Source organism: Polistes fuscatus, unplaced genomic scaffold, assembly GCF_010416935.1.
Source record: "Polistes fuscatus isolate 324 unplaced genomic scaffold, CU_Pfus_HIC Scaffold3, whole genome shotgun sequence".
NCBI lineage: Eukaryota > Metazoa > Arthropoda > Insecta > Hymenoptera > Vespidae > Polistes > Polistes fuscatus.
In genome coordinates, this window is record NW_025113107.1 from 12,280,383 (window position 1) to 12,298,313 (window position 17,931).

A 17,931-nucleotide genomic window follows, 5' to 3' on the forward strand; every position below is an offset into this window, starting at 1 on the left:
ATTATGTATTTCTTTTTAATTGTTTTATATAATAAATTAACGCGCGGCACACACACACACACATACACAAAATTATATTTATATATTGTAAAAAATAATACACATTAGTATTTTATTAATCATTGTTTTTGAGGTTATTATTCTGATAATTTTGTAAACGAAAACATTTCCACAAACCATATCGAGTTTCCCAATCAATGAAAAATAATTCTGGTTTGTACCAGAAAATATGATGTACTACAAAATTATATTGAGATTGAATTGGTGGATTTAAATGCGGAGCACAATGTGCTCTTTCCATCATAATTTTGTTGACATATTTATAAAATACTTTAGCATTATGAATCCAACATAAAAGAGACATAATTGATATAACAACAGCATGTATATGATGATCTGCTATGTTATGAAGATTATTTTCTTGTAAAATTAAATCTTGTAAGTTCATAGTTAAACAAACTAATGCTGCAGCCATGAAACTGCAAGGTACTTCGATTGCTATGATACATATTGTGCAATAACTAGTTTCTAAATTCATGCGGGATGTACGATGATTCAATATACTTTTAAGTAAACTATCGTGTAGAATTTCACGATGAACTTTAAAGAATATTTTATCTTCGTTGTAACAATTGCTAAATTTTAAACCAAAGTCTATATTTTCAAAGAAAATTTTAGGAGTATCAAAATGTAATCTATTTCCATTCCGATCAATCAAATATTGCATAACTCTATTACCTAGTAAACTGACTATTTTACTATTCGATGCTATCATTTGCATCAATAGTGAAAATATTGTTGGTGTTAAAGTTTTTTCATATAGAGTCGCTTGATGCATATAAGCTGTATATTCTAAAATACCACCAAATTCCAATATAATATTATCATTCATATTTTTTTGCATAGTCCATGAGCACATATGATGTATAATGATGAGAAGTTGATCATTGGGTAAATGTTTAATCATGTTTCTTAGACATATTTCTAAACTTTTTTTGAGTTTTTTACAAGAAATTAATGTATCATATGCATTTGTATTTTGTAAAGTTTTATAAAATAAATTTAAAAGTCTTTCTATCGCAGTTACTGTGTCATTAATTTCAGGCCATTTATAAGTATCTAATATTTCATATAGAATTTTGATAATAGCTCTGTTGTCATACACATTCGTATTTATTCTATTTGATTCTATTAAGTCACAGATTGTATGAACGACTACTGAACCATTAACACCATGTTCCAATAAGATATTTGTTATCTCCAGACAAAAAGTTTCGAATTTCCACAATTTATCTTCATTAATTGTATTGATAACAGCATGTACAATTTGTTTCGTTTTTGCAGGAACATATAATTTCAACAAAGAACGATAACAATTTTTTACAAATCGCATTTTTCGTCGACGTTTCCATTCACACATATTTGCTTTAGATATTTCTCCATAATAAAAAAGTATTTTAATCATATAAGTCATTACTATATCTGGTTCATAATCTTTTAATTGATTCCGATCGGTAATTATTTTTATCATTTTGTTAAGAGCTTTACCTTGATACATCTGCAGGTGTAAAGAATTTAAAAGATAATATTTACATACACTGTATAGCTTTTCGTTCGTTCAACTTTAGTAATCATTAGAACAAGACTTCTTTATGATATTAAATTTATACGCGTGCGTCTAACATAAAGAAGATAATTGAAAATGAATACCATTGTATAGTACCAGTTTTTTAAAAAGGAGATACAACAGTATTTCAAATAATAGATTATATATATATATGTCTATATTGTCTTATGACTATAGTTTTTTAGTATTTTATGTGTAGAGAAATTTAATATTTACAAAGGAGCAGAATGTTTAGTGGTATCTATGGATACTATTATTTTATACATCTATATATATCACTAATAGAATATATCACAGATTTCTATATATAATTCCTAACTTATACAAGATTGTTAAATTTTTACAATATAAAATATTAATTTTTCTTCGGTTTATTTTTAATATACTTAAAACCAAAGATCACCACCAACGTCTTCTTCTTGCTGTAAAGGTTGCTGTTGATTATCTTCTTTACATTGTGCAATATTATTCTCAGTATTAGTTTTATCTTCTCGTGCTGGTAGTCCAGCCAATAGAAAATCTGATGGATCATAATTTGGATCGACATCCATACTCTCATCTAAAAGCAATATTATAGATAATACAAGTTGTTCTAAGCAATATTTTTTTCTTATTTTTTAAATATCGGTTACCTTGTTGGAGTAATTGCTGTTCTCCCATATAAAATCCAACATTACCTAATTGTACCATTGCTTCCGCTGCTTGCTGACTGTCATCGTCAGCCAAAACTACTCCTCCTCTTTCTATTCTAACTTCACTTAATTCAAGAGTTTCCATTTCATTATGTTCAGATTGTTCATCTGTTCCAAATGGAACTTCATCAAATTCATCTTCACTGGAGAATTGTAGATCTAAAATCACAAATGAGGGTTTTTACAATACCGTGTTTTGTATATTATTCAAATTAAAGAAAAATATTTTTTTAATTATGCTTATATTTTACCTTCTTCAAGTACATCTTTTTTCTTAGAATGTACATTTCTTCCATCATCAATTTCCATATCACCTTCCACATCAACAAAATCGAAATCATCTATGTTTGGTTTTCCAAATGGATTTTCTGGTGAACTAGTTTGACTCTGCAAAAAAATTAAAAAAAAATAAAATTTATAAAAAATTAATTAATTAAAATTAATTTTTAATTATTAAATTAAAATTAATTTTTAATTATTAAATTAAAATTTAATTTTAATGAAATTAAAAAAATAAAATATTAATTTTATTAGATATTTATCAATTTCACTATTAATATTATAATAAATTAAACTTATAAATAATAAATTCTTACCCCTCTGAATTCAGGTTCTACAATAGTATAATTTTCTTCGTCTGGACCAAGCCACGAAGAATCTATATCTGCTTGCTCCATTGCTCGTTTTTGAACCAGCAATATATTATTTTCTAGTTGAGTTACATGCTCATCGTACTGAAATATATGTTTTTATTTATTTAATGGCATTATAAGAATAATAAATATAGGATGTATGCTGAAAAAATAAAGAGAAAACATCTGTGTTTTTCTTAATCTTACTTCTTTTAAGGTCTCTTTACAAACTTTAACAAGTACTTCAGCTTTTTGTGTAAATAGAGACTCTTTTCCATTGTAAATTATACAATTTTCCAAAATTTGTTCAATATCTCGAACGAATTCATGGCGGCTGTGATATTTATGAGCTTTAAAAGAAATATGTATAGATAAAATTAATCAAAATATAACAGATACATATATATCAGAACAATGTCGGATCAAAAATAACATCATTACCTGAAACTTTCTTTGAAATAGTCTCTAAATCCATTGGACGTTTAATTACATTATAATAATCCTTCACTGATTTCTTACTAACAGGTTTTATGAATGGCCAGGCTTCTGTCATAGATTTCAATTTATTATTAACAACATTGTCCAAAATAAATGTAAGAGCTACTTGATCATTGTCATCAAGCAGAGGATTAATTGCTTTTTCCAATCTCATTAAACGATCTTCTTTTTCACCAAGTTTTTCTACGCATGTTTCTAGTATACGTTTGGCTGTTGCTGTTAATGTGGAGTCTGGTCCATTATAAAGTGTAGAGTTTTCAACTATTTGATTAACATCAGCCAAAAATTCTTCTCTACTTTGGTATTTCTTTAATCTTAAATTTTCACGTATTGTTTGTAAATTCATAGGTTTTTGTATAATTTTATAATAATCAGTAACAACCTAAACAAATATTAATAAAATACGCAGATATATCACATATCAATATGTAACTTTGATATATTACATATCAAAGTTTCACTTTTGTTTTTGTTAATTATTTATTTGAAATGAAAATATACCTTTGGATTAACTGGAAAAAGGAAAGGTTGAACATCTGGTAAATCTCTCAGTTCATTTAGGATACTTTCTAACATAGTTGACATAACAACAACAGGATCAGTTCTACGACGATTGGCTGGTCTTTGTTGCCTCTTAAGATAATCACAGTGATCATCTCCAATAGCTCTTCTTCTTTTCTTCGAATTGACTGCTTCTTTTGGAACTTTTAATAGTAAAGTACGTCTTTTCATTTCTTCCGCGTGCTGTTTAAAAATTAACAAATTAAAAAGTATAGTAATATATTAAATATATTTAAATATGATATTTTATATAAAAAAAATATTTCTAATATATAATATTGTAAAACCTTAATCAATTTAGATGATAATTTAACTTTTGTTCCATCGACATTAACAAGGTCCTGATCATCAGTATTAAGTTGCTTCTCTATTTCTTCTTCTTGTTCTTCAGTCATAGCAACATTAACTGGAGCAGTTGTTACATTATTTTGGTATAATGGACAAGCTTTATTAGTTCGCATATGACCTACGTTACCGCAAGCACCGCATTTTAATTTTAAATCTGGTTTGAGTTTAGGTTTTTTACGTTTAGAAGGAGAAATTTCAGGTTTAGGATGTTTAGAAGCTGGGGAAGTGGATTGGTAATTACAAAATGGAAGGATACTAGTAGAAGATGTAGTGGTAGGAGTATTAGTGCTGCTGCGATCAAACATAGGATTAATGGAGCTGCTTGGGCCAATGAAACCACCACCTTGCATACGTTCTCGTTCTTGATTTCGTTTTATTCTTCTTAATTGCTCTTGGATTCTTCTCTTTTCTCTTTTCATTTCTTCTTTTTGTGCTTCATCTAATGTAGCAAACTGTTTAATAAATGTTTCATCTTTAGAATTTCTTATCTTTAAATAAGTGTCTATAACAGCTGGCTTTCTAACTAATTCAACTCTAGTGAATTCTTTTCCTTCTTGATTTCTAAAAGTACGATAAATCTTAAGTAATCTTCCTTGCTGCGTGCCAAAATTGTTAACAGGATTGTTGTCTTCCTCTTCGTCTCTTTTTTTTTCTTTAGGTTTTTTATCTTGCTCCTGCACTTCGTCTATCATCATTTTTCGCAATGCATGCCTCTGTTGCTCTTCTCGTTCCAAGGATAATTGAGTACTCGTTTTTTTATTAGATAACATATTCTCTATATTTTTGCCCATTTCCTCTATATCAGAACTATCTTCTTCCGAACTTTCACCTTCATCTGTACTTAGAACCTCATTGGATGACAAAACACGATTTTGTAAGTCAAAGATTCTTTGACATTCTTCTTTATATCTTTCCTGGTGCTCCGCTATAGAAAATCTATTACCTCGTGAAAACTTTGTCATACCTTCTTCTCCAGCTTTTGCTTTCTCGGTAGATAATGTTCTTACCACATCTATAACTTCCCAACGTGAAAGCTTTTTTATTTCTTCTTCTGGAACACCAAACTTTCTAAGAAGTGCCTTTGCATTATTTAATGAAAGTCTTCTTAAATCTGCATCCGTTCCTGTTACTGTTCTTTTTGGCTGTGCTTCTTGTTCTTCCTGTTTTATTAAGATATTAATTTAATAAATAGATAAAGAAAAGAAGAAAAATACAATATTAATAATATAAAACATTATACTAACTTTACTGATAGTTGGCTTATTGGGTACTCTAACATATGAGAAGCCTTCACCACATCCTGTTGGATCAGCTGGACCAGCTAGTTGCAATAAACATTTTCCTTTCATAGCTTGAATATATGCACGAGTTGTATTCCATGGGGCCACTTTGACTTCATCGTCCATCTTCAATTGCATCTCTTCATCGTCATCATCTTGAGGTGTAAACAGGAATTTTTCACCATATCCAGCATCTTTTAATCTTTGTTCTGCTGCGATCATACTAAAGTAGGCACAGCATTGTTCTGGAGATACCATAGCTCTGATTTCTTCTTCTGTTGGTAATCTGAAATCTGGCTTTATTACCCACCAATTGGAGTCCATTCCTATACAAAAATTAAAACATAGATTGTTTATGCTTAATATACAAATTATTCTTATTCATAAAAATATATATATGTACCTGTTCTTTTAAAATCAGCGCATAGTTTTAATCGCTTTCTAATACTACTCTCACTATGAGAAGGAAAAGCTTTTTTAATATCATCCATTTTAATTCGTCTAGGCGTATCTCTAGATTTCCAAAATAATCTATAAATAAAGACCTGTAAGAAATCTCTTACAAAATTATTTGCTCTTTTAGAGTTTGGTCCAGGTACCTCATATAGAGGACATTCTTGGCCTGCAACAAATAGTGCATCCATCTCTCTTATAAAATATTGTTGCCTGGTCCTAATAATTAGAAAGTCAGTCTCAGGAATTTTATGTTCATAAATTGGAGCCCTGTACATATTATTTTCAACAGCTTGTATGCTTTGACCAGGTGTAAGAATTCCAAGAAATGGACTGGTATGGGCATAAGCCGTTTCTCCATATTTGTATTTTTGTGGACCTTGATCTTTTCCTGCTTTTCTTTTATAATAATTTTTTACTTTTGAACACATTCCCACTTGATTTATTAACGGTGGATGTTCTTCAGAAAATTCAATGAGAACTATTTCACCATCTCTTCCTGTTAAATCTTCAGCTGTTCTCATAAAGAAAACATCACCACCACCAGATGCAATTCTTTCTTGTTCTCTTTGTTTTGCCTTCTTTTTAATATGTTTGATCAAAGGTAGAACACTATGTGGACCAGGTAGTGCAAGTGGACCATGACTATATCTTCGCAATGGTGGCCTATGGAAATTTCGAAGACGCATTGGCCCCATATGGGTTTGAACAAAAGGTGCACGTAATTCTACTACAGGTGTACTATGTTGTATTAAGTTACCTCCTCCAACTTTTAAGCGTAATGTTGTTTCTGATGAACGAGGCATATAATAAGTATCATTTGATATATTAAATGGATCTCTGTCAGGTGATTTTGGTGGTGGTGGGGGTGTATCTTCTTCAAGAACATTTATTACTCCAGCTTTGCCTAATAATAATTTACTTTTTTTAACGTGTGGATGTGGTATCTTTACTTTTGGTTGGGGTCCGTTATCTTTATGAAGAAGTGCAGGATCAATATCATCGGGTATACCAAGAACTATATTTTCATCATTAGGATCTAATGTAAGTATCTTAGGTTTAGGAATTTTTTTCATATTTTCTGGATCCCAAATGACTTCTTCTTCCCAAAGTCCATATACTAATTCTTCATTTTCAACTGGGAAAATGGAATACCAAGTGTCATCATAATTTTCTTCTCTTTGCTGTTGTTGTTGATTTCCTTTATTTATGTTTACTTTAGCTTTTTGAGACTGCATATGTAATGGTGTAGTAATCTGTGAAGTTGCTAAGCGTACATTTGGTGTCACCGGTACTGCTCCACCTTTTCCTGGTTGACTAAATGCTTGAGCTGTTCTATTTACACTAGATGGAACCCATCCAGCTGCATTATTTTTACTATTTAGTTTCTGTGTTACTTTGTGCTTTATGTCATCACCATTCCAAACAACATCATCTTCCCAATGTAATTGCGATACCATTAAAAAAGCATCATCAGAAAATTGTTCATTATTTGTTTTATTGTCTTGTTGCTCTGATTTATCTATTATCTTAAAGCCATAATTAAAGCCATCCCCAGTTTCAGGAACTTGTAACATATCATACCATAGTTGTGCAGGACCAAATCGCCAATCTGCCACTTTTGGTCCCATATCACCATTTTCACCAGCTTCTCCCGTTTTTCCAACTTGTTCCTTATCTTCTACTGGTAATAACAATTTAGTTTCGTCATCAGAACGACATAAATCTAGAGTTGGATCTGGTCCATATTGCATTACCCAACCCTTAAATTTAAGTTTTCTATCATCTTGATCTGATCCAGAATCGGAATCTCTAATATCATGATACCGTCTCTTTTTACGTCTTTTTCTAACACCTCTCCAAATTTGCGGAAGGCTACTTGGTTTTCCAGGACCGAATAGCCTTGAAAATCTAAGAACCTTATTTGCACGAAAATCAGGAAATAATTCAGTTACATTGATGTTAGCATATTTAGAAGGTAACATAGATGCTAGAGGAGTTTCAAGTTTACGTTGTCGTGCTGCTTCTACTTCTTCTGCTGTGAGTATTTCTTTTTCTTCCGGTATAGGTGGTGGTGGCATTAATTGGGTATCGGATTTACTTATGACCTCTTCATCATCTGCATCATAATCTGCATTTTCTTTTTCAATCTTTGGATCTAATATACTATTTGATCCATTGTCTTCATTTATATCATCAGCCAATTCACTTATATCAGAAAAATCAAGAGCAGATGGTGACTTTACAAGATAATCTGCATCTTTCTCCAATGCAGATGTTTTTTCCTCTTTACAGTTATCTATTTCCGTACTGTTTTCACCATTACCATTTTCACTTGGCATCATTTCTTTAATAAATGAGCTCAAACCGAGACGACCAAGAGAGGCTAAATGTTGTTTTGCTTCAGCATCTAGAATATCATCTTCCAACTGACCATTATCATCGATATTGCCAAATAAAAATCCTGTCATATTTCCTAATGCAAAGTCTTTATCATTTTCTTCCTCCGAATCACCCATTGTTTTTTAATTTAATATATTACAAAATAAACAATATTCTTATATGCATATAAACATACAGTTAACAATGGCTCATTGAAACTGTAAATATAACATAAATGCACTTTTGTACGAAATAATCGTCCAAATTATGTTTATATTTTCTAGTATAGACAAAAAAAACAGTAAACAAACCAATAAAATTAAACTTATCAGATCGACCAAGTAAAACGCGGATAATGTAGCTTCATACAGAACCTTTTATATAGTTCTTAACTCATGGAGTGTTCTCAAATTGACATTAATAATAGAATACTAGAAATACGATTGGCTGTTCAATTTGAAGGTAGAATATTATCAATTAATCACGTACAAACGTTCAATTCTTAAATATATTCAATGAGTTGTTATTTATTTTTAAATATTTAATAACTTTATGACTTATAATAATACGTTGTTTACGATGTATCAATATTTCGATTGTAATTATTTGTACGGAATTGTAAATAATAAAAAAATATAATGATCGATTTCTATGGAAGTTGAAACGGAAGGATTTCGTTCGAAATCGCGATTGTTCGGCCGTGTTCGTATAACTTCCCGTTTTAACCGCTTGGAGAGCTTTATGTAAGGAGAGTGGGGGAAAGTAAGAGATCTAACTTTGCACCAGTCATTGGCAGTACTTCTTCCTGTGTCCGCAGCTCTGGTGGGATTTGTTCTGCGATCAGTGGGTACGTTCGTGGAAATATTTAAGTTTGTTTCAAAGGCTTATTTGCTCCCGGTGTCTTTGTGAAACAGTGCATATCGTTTGAGTATTTGATAAGCAGGTGTCCCATTGACAATAAAAGGTTGATGTTTCGCTGAGAATTATGTCGGATACTGATGCAGGATTACGATCGGTCACACGTCAAGTCAGCTGACATATTGCGCTCCACTACACCGCTACAGCCTTCGGTAAGTGTCGCAATCCCAAACCGCCTGTTACTCTCCCGAGGAAGAAACTATTTTTATCAAATAACCACTACACTAATCTCTTTTACTACGTAATCGTTTTCTATCGATAGCTCGCTGCTACGTCGATATATTACATTTAATTGCAACAAATAATAATAAATATTTTAGAAAATGTAATAAACTTGAAAGAAACTGAGAATGTAATCTCCATAGTATGAAACAAAGGATGTGCGACGCAATTTGTGAGCTAAGTGCGTATTCAAGGATGGTAGCCATGTCTTCGCTCTTTCTCTTTCCCTTCCTCTTACTCCTTCCCCTTTCCCTCTCTTTCCTCCCTTTCTCGTCGTCACTGTTCCTCGACGATAGCCTTTGCGTGCGTTGCGTTGTTCTCTGACTCCGCGAATCTACAGCTACCAACAACGGCTACGCTTACGATAACTGCTACTATTATCACTATGATAACGCGAGCTTTACTCTGATTTTAACTACATAAATGTAGTTTAATATAAATACGTTCGTCTATACACTGAACTCTATATCTTGTATCCCTTTGAATAGTTCCTCTCTTCTCTTCGCCTGTTTGTCCCCTTTCTTTCTGGCGTATCGCCATCTACAAATGTCGCGTAGCAGTGTAGTTTTGATCGTCATCGTCTTCCTCGTCATTGCCTTTGTCTTACTCTTTTTCTTTGTCATCGTCGTACTCGTCGTCGTTGTCATATTTGCGTTTGAATATCCTTCAAAGCATATATTCAAAGTACTCTCGGCAATATAACCGACTTCAATAAACTTTCTTATTCCTCTATTTATATATTCTTCATCTATACACATACGTACACGCTACATAGGTGACTTTTTGCATTAGCATCGCGGATGACGACGATGACGAGGACGAGGAAGTCGATAACGAGCGACTCTCGGAAGGTAGTTATCAGACTCTCCATTCCATTGAACGTTAACTCATATAAATGGTATACTATTCGTACAATAAATATAAATAATCAAAGACGTTTGAATTACTTGACAATTTTTACAAGAAATCGTGATTTTAAAACTGCTGATAACGGATACACGTGACCCCGTACTTCGTACTCTTTCTCCTCGTCATCGTCATTGTCATCGTCATCGTCATCGTCATCATCGTACATACATACGTTCGTGATATTGAAAGAATACTGGATTTCTTTGTAACGTGATAATTATAACACTTTTCTAAAGTAGTTAACTTTCGTTATTCCGTAAGGTGCGTTCTAAACTCTTACTATCTCATATATTAAGTTAGTAGTATAAAGGCATTTCGATCTCATGTCGAACATTACTTTCCTTCTTGTGGCGTTTCTTTCTCTCTTTTTCTCTTTCTCTCTCTCTCTCTCTTTTTTTCTATTTCTAATATATATATATTATAGTGGTATGCTAAATAAAAGAGGAAATGAATCCCTATGTCACGTGATAAATTGAAATCGTTGCACCGAAAGTTAGTTTGCGTGTGTATCATGGTAGGTCTTATTACACTACAGAAATTTTTACTTTATATTCATTAGAAATTAATAATTAACGTAAAAGATCTTGGAAATGACCCGAGTCCTCGTTTAACATGAGTTTGCTTTTTCTTGTTTGCTCCTTTTCTTTTTTCTCTTACTCAGTTCGCAATTCGATTGAATTCGAAATTTTTAAAAAGATTACATCATAAATGTAAACTACTTTGATTGGAATTGATCCGAATAGATAATTAATATGATATTTTTGTATATATTTCAAGAGAATATTGTTCTTTCGTACGAGATTATAGGCATACATTCTAAATTCAATGACTATGTTATTTATGATATAAATTTCGTATTATATTTAACGTTTGATTTTGGCATTTATCCAAATTAATTGCTGAAATAGACAAAATACGAGAATAGACGATAATAAAAAGAAATAAAGACAGAGAGAGAGAAAAATATACATATCTCTTTCAAGATAACTATTTTCTGCGACAAAAAATAACGAATAAAATATCTGCATGTGGTACACGCGTTGATTGGTTATTATTACTTTTTATAATAAGTTTCTCCCGATGCATCATGCGCTTTACGATTTAAGTTTTATTCTTTTAATCTCAGCTTCAATCGCGAAACAGATGTGGTGATTATTTAATGTTTTAACGAATAGATTATACGAGAATTAAGATAACGCTACTTTAATTGTATGACTTTGTAAAGGTCGAAAATCTATAAAACATATAGTGCCATTGTTAGCCCTATAAAGATACATATACAGTGTAAATGAAATACATATTATCTAATGATAGGATAGATCATTTCTTAATAATCTTTACTAATAATAATATAATAATCTTTTATACATGAATATATTATTTATTTCATTATTATATAATATTAAATTACATTTTAGTAATGGGAATAAAATAAACTACGAAATAAGTTTTTTATTAATTATTCGTTTATAATTTGTTATTATTATTTTTAATTAATATGCAAGACATGGTATATCTCTGAAGTTTTATCAAGAATGAAAGAGAGGTTCTCCTTAAATGAAGAAATTGTTTTTAGCTTTTTTGTGAGAGAGAAAGTTGTGCTTTCGCAGATCTTTGGATGATCTTTTTTCTTTTCTTTTTCTTTGATCAATATTGTTTTTTAATTTTATATAAATTTGTTTAAAATATTGGAATGATGTTGAATTCATCTATAAATAAATTTATACGCATTTCGAGAAGAGCATTAAATTTTATTTTTCATTGATCGACAAGTGTATTATTTATTGTTTCTAGAATTATTTTATATGTAGAGGTTGTGTAATTAAAATCATATAATTACAGTGAATCCAATTAAATTTTTTGTTTGCTCTACTAAAATTTATAATGGTTTAATTGTGATTGAACGATATATAATCAAACTTGAGATGCGAAGCATTTTGTAAATTTATTAATATATATTTCAAATACTATCTACATGTTTATATATTTTATTTAAAACAACTCCATTACCGCGGGCATCTGGCAACATTTGAATTTGTTACCATAAGCACACATCGGAGGGAAGGGGAGTATAAGAATGCTATTGATACTATATATATATATAACTTTGAAAAAATAAAATAATAATAATTTAAAAATTAGAAACTTTTTCTGAATATTGCATTATTAATCGTATAATATTATCGTAAATATTTTCACCTAAATAGAATTCTCTTTAATTTCGTGATTTTTCTTTATCATTGTACTATTAATAATTTTTTTCAAATGATATTAATTAGAATATTTTTTTGTTAAACTTTGTGTAAATATTGTAAAATATCTATAATATAATTTTTTTTAAAGCAACAATAATCCTTTATTAAAAAGGAGACTATTTAAAAATATGTAATGAATACATATAATGAATGGTATGAACCTCGAGTATGTTTGAACGTGAAATATTATACGACATTGAAATTAGTTAATATTAATTAAATTTGTTTCTCTCATGTAAAATATATTTCTTTTTCTCCCTTTTGCATATATTATAAATTTAATATTAAAAATATCATCCGATTCTACGTAATAGTAATGGAGGTTAAGCCATTGATGCCAGATAATATAGGATATTTTTCGCTCATGCGCAGTAAGGCGACGATGACGTTCGTCCACACCCTCGTATTTATCCACGAACAACACTTTTACCTTGGGCAACCTTAAAGTAGCTATTCGATATAATTACTTTCTTTTAATTGTCAGAATTGATAAAAAAAATACTATAAATATAATGTTGATAAAAAATCTTTTCATATATTTTTTATTTTCCGTTTGAAGAATTCCATTTTTAAATATTTTTTTTATGAAACAGCACGTGTAATTTCATTACAATCCTTTTTCTTTTTCATTCGATGTTAATGATTTTTTTTCCTAATCAATTTTGTGCATATAATATTTTGTTTTTAGTTTCTACGTCTATACAATTCTACACATATTTATATAATTACGTGTGTAGATTTTATTTCCCAGTAATTATATCAAGTGTATATATATGTATATATATATATATATATATATATTTTATTTTACAAGACTAAGCACATCGAATAAGATCTTTAAACACGCATGCGCTAAAAAGCTCTGCTCGGGTCAAATCCCTGGAGCCAGTAAGAGTGGAAACACTGAGCTTTGCTTGTTGCGCCATCTACAGTGTTCTTGAATATTTGCTATGCAACGTGGCGCCTAGAGCAAACTATTTAAGATCAACTCTTGTATAGTTTAATAAGTACAAACATTTGATTCCTTGTAAAACTCTATATCTTTCTAAATATGATATATACGCTTATATATCGTGACGAAAAGTATCACCATTTGGTACAAATAATTGTACCATGTAATGAAAATACATAAATTTATATAAATAATTTTACTTTTATATTTGACGTGTAGTGTGTAAGTGTGTAGCAATAGTTAAATATCATGAATAGTTACATAAAATTTATAAAGTTAAAAAAAAAGAATATTAAACTAGTAATATACAAGCTTAATTGTGGTAATCGAGCATAGCTTAGCAGCAATTGGCTATATAAAAAAAGAACTTGTGAATGCTGCTTGTTGTTGCGTACTCTACGTGCGTATTCGTCCATGCCTACATGTTCCTTGACTGATCGCCATAATGAAAACATTTATCTGTCGTCGCTGTCGTTATCGTTATATATGTGTTCCGTCCTCGATGTGTAGTCCCCTCTCTCTTTCTCTCTCTCTTTCTCCCTCTTTTATTTCGAAATTATATCGAACAATTGAATAACAAAGTTACAAATATTTAGCAAAGCTTCATCATTACAGTTCTCGGTGGGTGAAATAAAATGATTACGTGCTAAAACTCTCAGCAGAGTGCGCGGAGATTCGTCAGGCGACTTACAACCGACAATTTCTCGACGGACCCTTTTTTGTTACACGATATTTAAGCACGATACGGATATACACGAAGCGTTTACTTAAATGCTTGGAACAAACTTCTACTCCATGTTGTACGTTTCTTGCAACACGACTACGTGTTGGAAAGTGAGTAATAGTTACACTCACTATTTTCACGCCTTTTGTTAAAGGTCGTATTGCGCCGAGAGAAAATCAGTTTGTCAAGATGACGTAGTTAAAATTTCCACGAATTCCTTTAAATCCCCTCTTATTTTGCTTCATATCTGTACGACTTTTTTGTTTGTCCTTTTATTTTTTATTTTTCTTTTTCTCTTTTTTTTTTTTGACATGTGATTTACATATATATACATATCTAACGAATTTATGAGAAATGTTATCAGTTATTTTTCTGAAAGCAAATTTTCTTTATTGCCTTCTCAATATAATCCTTCTACGTATAAATGTGAATCTAACTTTATGGGTCTTTATTAATTAATTTATTTCAATTTTATTAGTTGATTTTTAAATAACAATGCATGTGTTTTTGTAATCTTTTTTCTTACTTTTTATGGCTGTACTTAAGATTGTAATATTTTTTAATAAAGTGAAGATATTTTACATACTATTTTAAGGTTATAATCTTTCTGACTATTTAGTGTTAATACTTTTTAAATATTTTCAAAAACTTTATAACAAACGTTCTCCTATATAATCTAATGATAAGAGGTTATTACTTTTAATTTTTAATAAAAATAAAATCATTATATAGTACGGATGAAATATATCTTAATTTCATTTCTTTGTAATAGGTGACTACATGGTGACACGCGGTCGTAGACGAGCGGTCGGCAAGAAAGCTGTGGCAGAAAACAGTTAGTTATCCTGTGCCAAGGTGACTATACCTGTTCACTGTTAATAAAGACAGTGATTTCAAATATCATAGAAGAAAAGTCAATTTCACTGGTACAGAAATATTGTAACAAGAAGTCACAATGGAACGTGAATCTAATCCAATGCAAGCTTTATGCCGCAGCGGTTGTGGATTTTATGGTTCGCCAGCGACTGATGGACTATGTTCTCTTTGCTATAAGGAAAATTTGAAAAAGAAACAACAACCACCAGTATCGGCTGCAACTGTTCCAACCTCACAGACCGTTTCTGGTAACGCTGGCACGTTGCAAAGCGGTTTCAGCAGTCCTGCAGTTACAGGAACCACAGCCCAACCAACCATTCCTACTATACCTCAATCAACGACAGATTTACCCAATCCTAAAGAAGTATGTTATTATATGTGATTATGTATATCTAACAATAAGATTAACAATTTTAACAATAAGATTCTAAATTCTATGTTTAACCCCTTGACCTACAATATTGTGTGAGACTTGTAATATACTTTACGGCCCAAACAAGAAATATGAGTACTACGCATGGCAAATCTTACAGGAAGAATATAAGAAGTACAAAATATAGTGATAACTTTGACATGTAGCTCCATGCATAAAATGATAGTACAAGGGGTTAAATGTTATATTTCAAATTTTTAGTGTCTTGATATTTGATTTCCTTGTATTATATATTTAGGTTAGCAGGGAAGATCAAGACAGTGAAGTAGGAGTAAGCGTTACAGTAGCTGAAGGTTCAGTGAGTAGTGGTGATACAGATGAGTGCTTCGATGGCAAAGAGACTGATAAAGAATCTAAGAAGAAGAAAAATCGTTGTGCTGTTTGTCGTAAAAAAGTTGGATTAACTGGTATGATATATTATTTATATTAATTACTTATGAAAGATAGATTAAATTTTTTATTTTATTTTTTAATTTTTATAATCTATATCATATATACGTTCAGTATCATTTAAAACTTTTTATTATATTTTTAGGATTTGAGTGTCGTTGCGGAGGACTATTCTGCTCCGTGCATCGATACAGTGATAAGCACGACTGCAAATTTGATTATAGAGAAATGGGCGCCCAAGAGATACGGCGTAATAATCCAGTTGTTGTTGGTGAAAAAGTGCAAAAAATTTGAACTATTTAGTGTGTAGAATCGTTGGGAATGGATATACAACTATATAAACAAACAGAATATAAAACCCAGAAGAAACAAGATAAATTATCTGGCAGCTGATTGTGTGTTTAGGAGTGAAATATACATGTATGAATGATACAGAGTGGAAGGGGTGCAAAAAAAAATTAATTTCAGATAGAAAATTGAAAGGGAGTAGAGAAATAGAACATCAGACAGCAAACGATTTGTTTGATTGCCAATTAGAGTGAGTGTGTGAGTGTGAATGTTTCAAAATTGGACGTCAGTGCCATGTCAGATTGTCATCTAGCGAGAGTTCTAACTGAGAATATATCTGGTTACTAACTGCTGCCAGCTTACTATTACTATTACCTATTATTATCTTTATGATTATTACGATTTATTATTATTCTATATTATGTTTATTATTAATTTACTTAAATGCAAAAATTCGCGGATAAAGTTTGTTTTTAAGAAGATCCAGAATTTTTGGTGCAGTCAGTCAAGTCGGCAAATATGAAAATTATCTCGTTAGCAATTTTGGTTTAATCGTAAATTTTATATATCGCTGTTTTGTTTCTATATCAAGAAGGGAATGTTGCTTAGATAATGGCTGATTTGATGGGTGATCACAATCTTAGGTTAATAATTAGTCTAATAATTATTAAGTACATTAGTCTATTGATTCATAAATAATGCAATGAAGTATAAGTAGTATTGTGTGTTTATGTGCAACTTCAAGTGAATATAACCGGCATTATTACTCATTAAATATGTTTCAATCTATAATGCAAATCAATTATTTACACTATCGCAGCAATTCTTTTAAAGAAAAACCCTTCTATGAATATATTTATTCCTCGTTTTTTTCTCCGCGAGTATTGAATCATAGAGTATAAATATTAGAACTACTTAAACAAATTAATTAGTTTTTTGTTTTAATTTTATTTAATTTCTCTCTTTTTTGTTTCCCTCTTTGTGAGTTTTTTATAGAGTAGCTGTGCAAGGTATTCCGGTTCTGCATTACAGTGCTTCAAAACTGAGTAATAACATTTCTTTAGATGCCAGATATTAAATTTAAAAAAAAAAAAAGAGAGAATAGCTGGCATAAAAACATGATCAGCATTAGTAAATCTAAAAGATATATGAACATTGTAGAGAAGGCTACTGTCACACATGGTGATCACTGTGTATGTTTCTAAAGGACTTTGTTAAAAACATAATTAATCTTCATCTCTACGTTATAATCTTTAAATATTGTTCTCATTATAAGATTTATGTTAAAATGGTGCTATGAGACCGTTCTTTATGTATTTTCTTGCAAAGTTAACTGCAATACAATGAAGGGAACTATTATGAACTTTGTGTTCGTAATAAGTTTATTCCTTATAATAAATTCATATGCATCTTAAATCAATGAAATTATGAATAATAATAGCTGGGTTTTATTAAAAAAAAAAAAAAATAATACAATAAAAAAAGGGAAGT

The 17,931-nt window shown here is 30.5% G+C and overlaps 3 protein-coding genes across 5 annotated transcripts; 1 reads left to right on the forward strand and 2 right to left on the reverse strand.

Annotated features, from left to right (window-relative positions):
* Window positions 1–110: 110 nt before the first annotated feature.
* On the reverse strand, window positions 111–1,950 carry LOC122519835. The gene has a single exon (XM_043639582.1). It carries the CDS (start codon window positions 1,556–1,558, stop codon window positions 116–118), a length of 1,443 nt encoding a protein of 480 aa, XP_043495517.1. The 5' UTR covers window positions 1,559–1,950; the 3' UTR covers window positions 111–115.
* LOC122519834 (transcription initiation factor TFIID subunit 1) lies at window positions 1,943–8,946 on the reverse strand. The gene is made up of 10 exons (XM_043639581.1): window positions 6,042–8,946; window positions 5,603–5,964; window positions 4,298–5,518; window positions 3,951–4,193; window positions 3,393–3,831; window positions 3,159–3,301; window positions 2,916–3,053; window positions 2,571–2,706; window positions 2,260–2,478; window positions 1,943–2,186 (listed from the first exon to the last, which is right to left on the reverse strand). Exons 1-10 carry the CDS (start codon window positions 8,608–8,610, stop codon window positions 2,014–2,016), a joined length of 5,643 nt encoding a protein of 1,880 aa, XP_043495516.1. The 5' UTR covers window positions 8,611–8,946; the 3' UTR covers window positions 1,943–2,013.
* Window positions 8,947–9,215: 269 nt separating this feature from the next.
* Window positions 9,216–17,229, forward strand: LOC122519836 (AN1-type zinc finger protein 6). Of its 3 annotated transcripts, XM_043639585.1 has the most exons (6): window positions 9,216–9,320; window positions 9,417–9,543; window positions 14,345–14,563; window positions 15,226–15,693; window positions 16,001–16,169; window positions 16,298–17,229. In XM_043639585.1, exons 4-6 carry the CDS (start codon window positions 15,409–15,411, stop codon window positions 16,444–16,446), a joined length of 603 nt encoding a protein of 200 aa, XP_043495520.1. In that variant the 5' UTR covers window positions 9,216–9,320; window positions 9,417–9,543; window positions 14,345–14,563; window positions 15,226–15,408; the 3' UTR covers window positions 16,447–17,229. The 3 variants fall into 3 exon arrangements, with proteins under 3 accessions (XP_043495520.1, XP_043495518.1, XP_043495519.1); XM_043639583.1 differs by having other exon boundaries at window positions 9,237–9,543; XM_043639584.1 differs by lacking the exon at window positions 14,345–14,563 and having other exon boundaries at window positions 9,237–9,543.
* Window positions 17,230–17,931: the final 702 nt, after the last annotated feature.